At 49.9% G+C, this 12313-nt stretch overlaps 1 protein-coding gene across 6 annotated transcripts in view; it reads right to left on the reverse strand.

Moving 5' to 3' along the window:
• col16a1 (collagen, type XVI, alpha 1) overlaps positions 1-12313 on the reverse strand; it is a 779331-nt gene that overhangs the window by 502943 nt on the left and 264075 nt on the right. For all 6 annotated transcript variants that reach the window (XM_072502210.1, XM_072502224.1, XM_072502220.1 and 3 more), the window contains exons 14-15: positions 6882-6953; positions 5534-5578 (exon numbers count right to left, since the gene is read on the reverse strand). In XM_072502210.1, the coding sequence (XP_072358311.1) occupies positions 5534-5578; positions 6882-6953 (117 nt within the window). The remainder of the gene's footprint in view (positions 1-5533; positions 5579-6881; positions 6954-12313) is intronic.

Consider the following 12313-nt stretch of genomic DNA (forward strand, 5'->3'; position numbering starts at 1 on the left):
CCGTGAGCGGCCGCCAACACTCCCGCGCATGCGCCGCCTGGCAATGTCATTTCCGCGCCAGCTGGCGGGGCACCAAAGGCCTTTTCCGCCAGCTGGCGGGGCGGAAATCAGTCCGGTGCGGGCCTAGCCCTGCAAGGTTAGGGCTCAGCCCCCCAAGATGCAGAGGATTCCGCACCTTTGGGGCAGCGCGATGCCGGACTGATTTGCGCCGTTTCTGGCGCCAGTCGGCGGACATCGTGCCGATACCGGAGAATTTCGCCCCTGGTGTCCACATTTAACAGCGAGATAGGCCAGTATGACTCACACTCCACTGGGTCCTTATCCTTCTTCAACAGAAGGGAATTAGATGTCTTCGAAAGTGTAGCAGGCAGGGATCCCCGGGACAAAGTCATTAAACGTATTAACAGCAACGGGACTAACTGATCAGCAAACATCATACAGAATTCCACCAGAAACCCATCCGGCCCAGATTCTTCACCTGTTTGCATCTGCCCAATACCTCTCAAAATCTCCTTAGCACCTAACTTTTTCAGTCTCTCATCCCCACCACTAGAAACTCTAACCTCTCTAAAAATGTCGACATGCCCAACCCCTCACCACTATAAGGATTCTTATAAAAAGTCTCAAACGCAGCGTTAACTTTATTTGGGGTAGAAACTAAGCTACCATTCGAGTCCCTAAGCTGAACAGTCTCCCAGGAGGCCACCTGCCACCTCAGCTGTTGAGCAAACAGGAGACTGGCCTTCTCCCCATACTCATTAAAGACCCCCCCCCTCCCGAACGCAGCAACTATCTCACTGACTTTCCTGAAGACAATTGGTCAAACTGTGTCTGCAGCTTCTTCCTGCTCGCCAGGAGCTACGGGTTGGGTCACACGAGCACCTGTAGTCCACCTCCAAAATATCATCCACAAACCTCTGCCATTCCACCCACCCTCACCTCCTTCTTCATCTGCACCTTATACAATATAATCTCTTCTCTAATCACCGCTTTCAAAGCTTCACAAAGCGTGGAGGACGAGACAGAAACATTCCTATTGAATTCTACATACTCATCAAAGGCTTTAAACATGCGCCCACAGAACCCCATATCCACCATTAACTCTACATCTAAACTTCACAGTTGACGTAGAACGGGGCCCGACTCCAAAGCAAATCCACCAGATGAGGGCCATGACCTGAGATGACAATGACCGAGTATTCTGCCTTCCTCACCCAAGGACAAAGAGACATGCCCACCAGTAAAAAGTCCATCCCAGAATACACCTGATGTACTGAGGAGAAGAACGAGAATTCTTTACCCCCAGAAGCATAAACCTCCATCTGTGGGATCTGCCGCCCCACCTGTTCCATAAACGCTAACAGCATTTTTGCCACCCCTGAGAGCGCTAACGATTTTGGCCTAGAACAGTCCAACTTCGGATCTAGCGCGCAATTCAAATCACCTCCAAAAATCAGTTGGTGTTTCTCCAAATCTGGAATGGAAGCCAACAACTTCCTAATAAATGCTGTATCATCCTAATTTGGGGCATATTCATTAACAATTACCACCAACACACTTGCCAAAAACCTAACCAAAATATTGTCCATGAAAAAAGAACCCATTTATTGATTAAAATTGCCGCCACCCCCCACCCCCTGGGTTCTACGGTTGAAGCACAAGTGAAAAACCTTGCTAACCCATCCCTTTCACAGCCTGGTCTGGTCTCCCACCCACAGATGAGTCTCCTGCAAAAACACAATATAAACCCTCAGATTCTTTAGGTGAGAGAAAACTTTTTATTGCCCCCCCCACTTACGTTCCAGTTGGCCAACTGAATTGGGGTCTCCCACCTCCTCCTCAACCTGGAGTCAGCCATTTCCACCGTGAAGGATTATCACTCTCCTGCCCAAAAGGATGTAGGCCCAAGGCCCATCCAAGATGGCTGCCAAACCCACCCTTTAAGTGAAACAAAGGAAACTCCATTGTCACCATCAGAAAATTAACCCTCCCCTCCCCTGAACCAGACCCCAACCAAATGTACACGTTAATTACATTCCAAACAAATATTCCCCGAACCAACCTAACCCCCAACAAAACAAAGATGCTCGGCTCATTGAACCACAAAATACAGGTCCAACAGACCGCAGCCTCTCTCCCCCACCTCGCTCCCGTTCGCTAGCTAAAACTTCAATGCTAGCGAGGTAGCCCCTCCCCAGGGCTGAAAAAAGAGAAAGAACTACCCCTACCCATCGCTGCTACAAGAATACAACAAAATTCAACAGCCCTAGGAAGAGAAAGATCCCACCGGGAGCCATATATTCCCCCCCAAAAAGATAAATACAGCTTAAACAATATCCCACAAAGCAGTTACCCTCCCATCCGCGTCCATACAATTTAAGCAAAACAATCCCATCCCAACCCAAAAACAAAAAAATAACAAATATATACAGAATACAAAATACCACAAATCCCTTTCCATAAAGAACGATAACAAGTCCACACGGAGCCCATATAACTCGATCCCAGTCCATGCTCCGAAGTGTCGAAGTAGTCGTCCCTTGACCCGAAGGTAACCCATAGCCTCGCTGGATACACCACTTCAAACCTCACCCCACTCTTGTACAATGCTGCTTTAGCCATATTGATGACTGCCCACCTCCTCGTCAGCTCCGCGCTGACATCCTGATATATTCTAACATGGCTCCCTCCCTATCTCAAATCCTAATTATCCTTGGCCCACTTCAGGACCCGCTCCTCTCCTGGAAGCCATGAAATCTGACTATAACCGTTTGTGGTGGCACATTCGACCAAGGCTTCTGCTGGAGTGTTCGGTGGGTCCTCTCCAGCTCTGGAGGGGACGCCCGTTCTGCGAGAAATAGGCAGTAGGATTTGGTCCCTCCACACCCTCCGGCAACCCCCGACCCTGAGGTGTCTCCTCAACTGATTTTCCAGGTCATACACCTTCGTCCTCAGATTCTTATTCTTCTCCGCCACCACCGAGATCTCAGTGTCCAATGAGGCAATTTGGTTTCTGGGCCTCGCCAAATTATCCTCCACTCCTTTAAACACCCTTCTCATGCTTCTTCACAGCTTCCGAAGTCCTGTCCAACGTTTCATAGACAGGACCCAGTGCCTCCTCAATTGATTTACGGAGTTTCAAACATCACTCTCTATTGCCTCTCAAAATGTTTTTCAAATTGCTTTACAAATTCCATAGCCAATACTCCAGTTAGCATGCCTGCTGTGATCGGGGTGGTCGCAACCTTCGGACTCGCCGCCATCTTCTCTACTGAGGCTCTACGCGAAATCTCCGAGTCGGTCGAAGAATTGCCACCTGCAGACTTCTTAATTAGAACATAGAACATAGAAAAATATAGCACAGAACAGGCCCTTTGGCTCACGATGTTGTGCCGAACCTTTGTCCTAGATTAATCATAGATTATCATAGAATTTACATGCAGAAGGAGGCCATTCGGCCCATTGAGTCTGCACCGGCTCTTGGAAAGAGCACCCTACCCAAGGTCAACACCTCCACCCAACACTAAGGGCAATTTTGGACACTAAGGGCAATTTATCATGGCCAATCCACCTAACCTGCACATCTTTGGACTGTGGGAGGAAACCGGAGCACCCGGAGGAAACCCACGCACACACGGGGAGGACGTGCAGACTCCGCACAGACAGCGACCCAAGCCGGAATCGAACCTGGGACCCTGGAGCTGTGAAGCAATTGTGCTATCCACAATGCTACCGTGCTGCCCTTAAGAACAAATTAATCTACACTATATAATTCTACCGTAATCCATGCACCTATCCAACAGCTGCTCGAAGGTCCCTAATGTTTCCGACTCAACTACTTCCACAGGCAGTGCATTCCATGCTCCCACAACTCTCTGGGTAAAGAACCTTTCTTGTAGTCTTTCTTGACATACTTCCACACTAGAACCCCTCTGCTTTCTTATGGGTAGAATTTGTCCACCAGAAAACCATGGGAACTGGGCAAAAAGGGCCAAAAAACAAGTACCCTGGCTGGAGCTACCTAGTGTGTGATCTTCTCCCACATGTTGCCACCGGAAGTCCCTGGATCGCCCTAATTAACAGAATGAACAGAATCTGAATCTGAATGAGGCTACCACTGTTACTAGTTTTGAAGACACAATTGCTTACAAACAGCACGGTGGCACAGTGATTAACACTGCTGCCTCACAGCTCCAGGGACCCGGGTTCAATTTTGGCCTTGGGTGACTGTGTGGAATTTGCACTTTCTCCTCATATCTGCATGATTGTCCTCCAGATGCTCTGGTTTCCTCTCACAGTCCAAAGCTGTGCAGGATAGATCGATTGGACATGCTAAATTGCCCTTTAGCATCCAAAGATGTGCAGGTTAGGTTGTGGGTATAGTGCATCACTGGTGATGATGGGGGCATGAGTGAGGATGCTGCCGGTTCTTTGAAGGGGGATACCTGTTAATTCCCACAATTCAGAGCATGGAATGGATTGTTCCAGAGCGAATGATGTTCATGCCTCTGTGACAAATATTAGTGTAAAGGTTTACTTTACATAGCAGAACCTAATGAGCAATAAATACCCTACACTGGTGGACACACAATTCCTAGGTCACTGGTCTACCATAGCTGCAGGATCTGCAGGTGCTGCTCGGGAGGGAGTCCCAGGATTTTGACCCAGCGACAGTGAAGGAATGCAAAATCTTTCCAAGTCAGTTACTTTCCAGATGGCAGTGTTCCCAAGTATCTTCTGCCCTTGCCCTTTCAAGATTAGAGGTTGCAGTTTTGTTATCTAAGGAGACTTGGCAAGTTGCTGCAGTGCATGTTGTAGATGGTACACACTGCTGCCTCTGTGCATTGATAGTGGAGGGAGTGAATGAGCTGGTGGATGGCGTGTCAATCAAGCAGGCTGCTTTGACCTGGACAGGGGTGACAAAGCGTTGACAAAGAGTCATCCAGACTTGAAACGTTAACTCTCTTCTCTCTCCACAGATGCTGTCAGACCTGCTGGGATTGTCCAATATTTTCTGTTTTTGTCTTGGATGGTATTGAGCTTCTTGTTGGCGATGCACTCATCCAGGCAAGTGTTCACTTTTTCTGGGTCAAAATCCTGGAAACTCCCTCCCTAACAGCACGGTGGACATACCTACAGCACACAGACTGCAGCGGTTCAAGCTCACCGCCACCTTCCCAAGGGCAATTAGGGATGGGCAATAAATACTGACCAATCCAATGATGCCCACATCCTGAGAATGAATAAGTAGAAACCTTGACGACCATTCAATATCTTTGACTGCTCAGTAATGATTGTAAGGATATTTTCAATCAGTCACCTCCCTTCAAAGTTAAACTCTTTCCTCCAGTTTTTCTTCACAAATTACTCCTTTGAATTTAAGGAGCAGCTTACGCCAAACGATTTTTTCTCGAGTCTGAAGCCTCAGGAGTTAAAGTTCAGGCTCCCAGTTCCAGATATCATTCTGACCCCATCAGGGTTATCACCTGCCCAAAAGCTTGTACAACACATTGAGTATCCACCGGAGACAAACCTTTGCACCCTTTGCTCCTGTCACACATATTTCTCCTGATTTCCCCTGAAAAATAAACATACACGAGAAAACACAATTAGAAAAAGATAACACGTGTGAACAACCCATTCCAGAACAAATTTAATCTACTTGGTGTATGCATACCACCTCCAAAATCTTAACCTTATTTCAAGCCTTTCAAACAGGCATTGCACAATCCAATTTCTGGACCCGTGAGATTACATTTTACCCAAGGTATTCAGTGAGATTTCATTTTATAAATCTGGAAGGTTGAGGGCCAGCAAAGAGATTGTAAAAGCCCAATAGGCTCATGAGTGTCCTTGAGGGAATGGAAGCTGACTTCCTGACCATGTGTGGACCATGGGTGACTCCAATTAAGTGGTCGGTGCTCAATATCCTCAGGGTAACTAAGATGGATAATAAATAACGCCTTGATGATGTTCGTATCCCAAGAAAAGTTAATTTTTTTGACAAATTGCTAAATGCATTTCAAATTACCGACCATTCGCAGATAGAGCAGCATTTATTTCATTTTAACAGTCCAGGCTGGATTCAAACCCAGATTATTGATGTTGGACTAAAATTAGACGAACAATCCTGGGGCCTGGAATAATAATCCTGACAACGTGAGTTCAAATCCCACAGTAGCAATCTGAGAATTCTGAAGTCATTTCAGAAGGTCTGGAGACAAAAAAGTTACTGTTGGAGTTTTGTAAAAACAAAATCCACTGATTCATAAAGACCTAGTAGTCAAGGAAACCTGTCATTCTTATCCAGTCAGCCTATTCAGTGATTCCACTTCCAATGTGGTTGTTTCTGATTTCAGCACTGACCTGGCAAGCCACACAGTTGTATCAAAGTGGTTCAAAGTGGCCCATCGCCACTTCTCAGGAACACACCTTGGGCGAAATTCTCCTACCCGCCCCGCCACATTTCTGCCCCGACCCGCCGGCGGGAGTCTCCGTAACACCGGCCGGTCAATGGGGTTTCCCGTTGTGGGGCAGCCCCACGCCGTCGGGAAACCCCCGGGCGCCGGCAAAACGGAGACTCCCGCCGGCGGAGAATGACGCCCCTTAAGTGAACACACAGAAATTATCTGATCATCATTAAGTTCTCTGTTAATCTTAAACCCAATGTTGCCCAATCTTCCCAGGTCTGGAGTTTGTTAACCATCAAAAGGTCAGTTGGGTAGAAGAGGGTCACCTCAATCTTACAGTTTACCAACATCATTTCCCCCCTAATGCAACCTCCAGCTCTTTCCTGCATCGATTCCTTCTCATGAATCTGGTATCCCATCACGGATTCTGGTGATTTGTACATAATCAGAAGGTTTGAGCAGAATACTCACATCTCTTCCCGGAAGACCAGCCGATCCCTGCAGTCCTGGCTCACCCTTCTGGCCTTTCTCAGGTTTTAGAAGCTAAAAGAATATTCTCAATGAGGCATGAATAAATACAGGCTGTAATTCAAACACTTGCTTAAATTACAAGACATTATGAACAAACAAGAAGTCAATGGGAAATGGTGCAACACTGCCAGAAGCAACTGAGGCCTAGAGCCCATGGTAGAAAAAGTCATGACACTGCAAGTCAGCCAACTAGATATCGGCCTAGTAACTAGTGGCATACCCTACACCAACACAGGAATCAGACATGGTTCTGGGCCTGGCAGCCTAAGGAATTAATATTCAGCTGAAGACAGCCCTAGTATCCCATTCTTTGAGACCGGGATTCCAATCCCATTGCCTTGCCATTACTGCTTTGTTTTCAGATCCAGCTGGCAGGCAGATTGGTATTATCTAATGCATCGCCTGAAGGACTGCATCTCCGACAGGGCTACACTCCCTCAGCACTGCATTGGAGAGCCAGCCCAGACTTTGTTCAAATCCTGATGCAGCATTTCCACCAAATCCATGATTACTGCCAATTGAATCAAGATGGCACTCGAGTGGCAAGATGTTAAGCTCCGATGGTAACATTGTAGTTTAAAAAAAAAAAAATTTAGAGTACCCAATTAATTTTTTTCCAATTAAGTGGCAATTTAGTGTGGCCAGTCCACCTACCCTGCACATCTTTGGGTTGTGAGGGTGAGACCCAAGCAGACACGGGGGAACTGTGCAAACCCCACACGGACAGTGACCCAGAGCCGGAATCGAACCCGGGTCCTCGAAGTGGCGAGACAGCAGTGCTAACCACTGCACCACTGTGCTGACCTTAATGGCAATATTGTAACAAGAACTAGAGAGGAAGTCTTGACTTCTTTGACTCCAAGTTTATTGTGTTCAACAATCACTTCTCCTAAAACACCACAGTGCCATCTGTATCCCCTTTGGTACAGTCTATTAAACAATTAAAACCCCAATTCCAACTTAAGTGCCGGGAACTTAATTCTTTCGAAACAAAGCGGATACAAAAAGGAAGAGGACAAATCACATAATTGCATCATTGTTTCAGCACATGAGGATCCCATTTGGCCCATTTGCACCAGCTCTCCAAATGAGCAACCACCGATTGTCATTCCCCCGCCTTCTCCCCATAACCCTGCATATTCTTCCTTTTCAGGTAACAGTCTAATTCCCTTTCCATTTGAGCCTGCCTCCACCGCACTCTCAGGAAGGGTATTACAAACCTTCACCACTTGCTGAGGCTTCTTTCACAAAACAGCTTGGGCGGGATTCTCCGAGCTTCCGCGGCAAAATCGTGCACGTCGCGGGGGCGGAGAATGGGGCGTTGGACATGCAATCGGGTCCGATGCCTTCCCGCGATTCTCCATGGACCGGAGAATCGCCGGCAGTCGTGCGCACGCAGTCGAGGCGGCACCGGTCAGGGGCCATTGAAAGAGGCCCCCACGGCAATTCCCTGCCAGCAGCTGGCCGCGTTCCCGCCGGTGTGGTTCACTCATGGTTCCACCCGGCGGGAGCTCGGAGTGGCAGCTGCGGACACAGTCCGCGGCCACCCTGGTGGGGGGCGGGGGGGGGGGGATCCATCACCGGGGGGGGGCCTCCAGGATGGCCAGGCTCGCGATTGGGGGCCACCGATCGGCAAGCGCGCGTGATCTGGGGGGGGGACTATATTGTGGGGGCCGGCCCGCTGTGTGGGTCTGCCATGTTGCGTGGGGCTGTCGCCGTGCACATGCGCGGACCCGCGACTGGAAGTGCAAGGCCCCGTATCGGCAGCCGGAGCTGCGTGGACTACTCCGGGGCCCTGCAAGCCCCCTCAAAAACGGAGAATCACTCTGGACTTTCTAGAAAACGTCCAGAGTGATTCGCGCCCGTTTTCTCCCGGGCGTGGGGACATAGCCCCATTACCAGAGAATTCCACCCCTTAAATCTGTGCGCTCTCGATCCTTCCATGAATGGCGACAGCTTCAACTGGCTTACTCTGTCCAGACGCGCCAAGACATGATGAGGCAAAAGTCTTGTGCAATACAAGTAGCCTTTACTGCGTTATTGTAAGATTCTATCCCTGGGTCTCAACCCAATTCCTCGGGGATAAGAATCTACAGCACAAATCTGTCCTCACTTTTTCATGTTTCATTTTTATTCTTGTTAAAAATTAAAGACATCCTGGACCCATAGAATATGCTGCAACTGAATATGACACAACATTAAACCTTAGGGTACTGAAGCAGATGTTCTGACACAGGATTTGTAAGCCCGAGACCTGTAATAATGATCCAGAGGACAAGACTTTAAATCGCATCATGCAATTGAAGAATTTAAATTTGAGAAATTAAATCAGGTTAAAATTCTGGAACCAGTGACCATAAAAGTACCAGATTATTATAAAAACCAGTCTGTGTTACTAATTCCCTTTAGGGGACAAAATCTTTGGTTATTTTTCTTTTGGCAGTCCCCGAGTGTCAAGGATAAATTTTGCTGTGGCTGAATAGTCTAATCCTAGATCGACAGACTATGCTGCCACAGGTTTATAGGTGGTGTTTGATGAGGTGGGTGGTGGGACACTCTGGATTCTGCTCTCTCTTTCTGCTTTTCACACTTTGCTTCCCTGATGCTCGAGGTGATTGGTGTCTTCACGGTTGCTTCTTATCACGTTTGTGGGTTCTAAGGCAAGCGATTCCCACGTGTCGGTACGGATGGTGCATTTATTTAAGGAGGCTTTCAGAGTCTTTGTAGCGTTTCCTCTGGCGTCCTAGTGATCGCTTGCTATTGCGGAGTTCGGATTAGAACACTCGATTCGGGAATCTTGTGTCGGGCAAGCGGGCAATGTGACTCGCCGATGGCAGCTGGTCTAGTGTGACCAATGCACCGATACTGGGGATATTGTCCTGGGAGAGCACGCTCACATTGGCACGCCAATGGATTTGCAGGATTTTGTGGAGGCAGCGTTGATGATATCTCTCCAGGGATTTGATGTGTCTGCCGTACAATGTCCATGTTTCTGATGCATGCAGGTGGGCAGGGACCATGGCTGCTCTGTAGACCATGAGCTTGGTGCTGGATTTTAGGTCTTGGTCTTCGAATACTCTGTTCCTCAGGCATCCAAAGCCGGCACTGGCGCATTGGAGTTGATGCTGGATTTCATCGTCGAGAGGAGGCTCCCGAGGGATGGGAAATGATCCACTTTGTCCAGGGACTCACCGTGGGTCTTGATAGTCGGGGGATGGAGGGGGAGGGGCACACTTTCTTTATGGCAAGAGCGTGCTGGCAGAGAACCTGGGTGCGATTCTCCGGTCGCCGATGCCAAAGTCGCATTCGGTGATCGGGTCACTGTCTGTGCGGAGTCTGCACGTTCTCCCCGTGTCTGCGTGGGTTTCCTCCGGGTGCTCCAGTTTCCTCCCACTGTCCAAAGATGTGCAGGTTAGGTGGATTGGCCATGATAAATTGCCCTTAGTGTCCAAAATTGCCCTTAGTGTTGGGTGGGGTTACTGGGTTATGGGGATAGGGTGGAGGTGTTAACCTTGGGTAGGGTGCTCTTTCCAAGAGCCGGTGCAGACTCGATGGGCTGAATGGCCTCCTTCTGCACTGTAAATTCTATGTATCAGATGGCTTTGGTTGTCAGAAGGAGTCGCGCACATCATGGTTTCGGCGAGTTGCTGAGTCTCCTGCTCTCTTTCCACAGGCTGTTCTTTGGTCCGTGAGTTCTTTGTTGCAGCTCGGCCTTCAGTTGTCTCTCGGTTTGTTTCCTCTCACTCGAGTTTTGGTGGAGCTGCCAGTTCAGGAACACCTTGTGTTTGCAGTCAAGGAGATCCTGGATCTCCTGATCATTCTTGTCGGACCAGTTTTGGTGTTTCCTGGTCGAGGCCCCGAGCATCTCCTCACAGGTGCTGACTATGGCGGTTTTTAAGACGGACCTGGCTTTGTGGGCATTCTGCGCTCTGGCTCATTGGTCACCGCCAGGTTAGCTGTGAGGTGCCGACTGCGTAGCTCCTTCTTCTCAGTGTCTTTGAGTCCAGTGACATTGGGCGCGATTCTCCAGTCCCACGCCGGTTGGGAGAATCGCCTGGGCCGCCAAAATTTCCGGGGACGCCGGTCCGACGCCCTCCCAAGGGGCGGGAATGGCCTGGTCGAGTTTCGCGGGCCACAGGCCGGAGAATCGCCGGAGACACCCAAAATGGCGATTCTCCGGCACCCCCGCTATTCTGAGGCCCGGATGGGCCGAGCGGCCAGGCCAAAACGGCGGGTTCCCCCCGGCGCCGTCCACACCTGGTCGCTGCAGTCGTGGGCGGTGCGTGAACGCTGGGGGGGGGGGGGGGGGGGGGGCGGCCTGCGGGGGGGCGAGGGGGGATCCTGCACCGGGCTTCACCTGGAATGTGGGGTGGCCCACGATCGGTGCCCACCGATCGTTGGGCCGTCCTCTCTGAAGGAGGACCTCCTTCCTTCCGCGGCCCCTACAAGATCCGTCCCCCATCTTCTTGCGGGGCGGATTTAGAGAGGACGGCGCCAACCCGGCCAACCTGCGCATGCGCGGATGACGTCCGTTATGCGGCGCCGGCCGCGTCATCTATGCGGCGCCGCTTTTACGCGGGCGACGAGGCCTGGCACGTGTAGATGACGTGGCCCCGATCCTGGCCCATTGTCAGGGCCTGAATCGGTCGGGACCGGGGCCGTTCCGCGCCGTCGTGAACCTCGACGGCGCGGCCACTTCGGCGTGGGAGTGGAGAATCCCGCCCATTGAGTCTCCAGCGCCAGAGTATTTTCTGCCTGTGTCAGTTTGGGGCCAGGGTGAAGGAGATGGTTGAGCGGATTAGTCGGTGGTGAATCCAGCAGTCGCCAGCTCTGGTCATGGCGTGGGTGGTGTGGACGTCTTTGTGGCCCCTTGCTTGGATGATGATGTTGTCTATTAAGTGCCAGTGCTTTGTTTGAAGTTTTCCGTGTTCTAAACAGCTGTTTCTTCACCAGGTCTGTTCTGTCTCCAGTCTCTGGTGTTCTGAGTCTCTGCAGATCTTTGTATAATGTGCAAGAGTGCTGCAGGTTTCTTTTTTTTTTAAATTTTGAGTACCCAATTATTTTTTCTCCAATTAAGGGGCAATTTAGCGTGGCCAATCCACCTAACCTGCACATCTTTTGGGTTGTGGGGGTGAAACCCACGCAGACATGGGGAGAATGTGAAAACGCCACACAGACAGTGACCCAGAGCCGGTATTCGAACCCGAGGCCTCAGCGCCGCAGTCCCAGTGCTAACCACTGCACCACATGCCATCCTATGTTTCTTCTTTTTATCCACAGATGTGCAGTATTCGATGCGATGGGTCGAATGGCCTTCTTCTGTGCCACAATGAATCTATGGGCTGGAGTTACCAATGCCAGTGGCGTTAGGG

The sequence above is a fragment of the Scyliorhinus torazame genome, chromosome 1 (assembly GCF_047496885.1).
Source record: "Scyliorhinus torazame isolate Kashiwa2021f chromosome 1, sScyTor2.1, whole genome shotgun sequence".
In the NCBI taxonomy this organism is placed as follows: domain Eukaryota; kingdom Metazoa; phylum Chordata; class Chondrichthyes; order Carcharhiniformes; family Scyliorhinidae; genus Scyliorhinus; species Scyliorhinus torazame.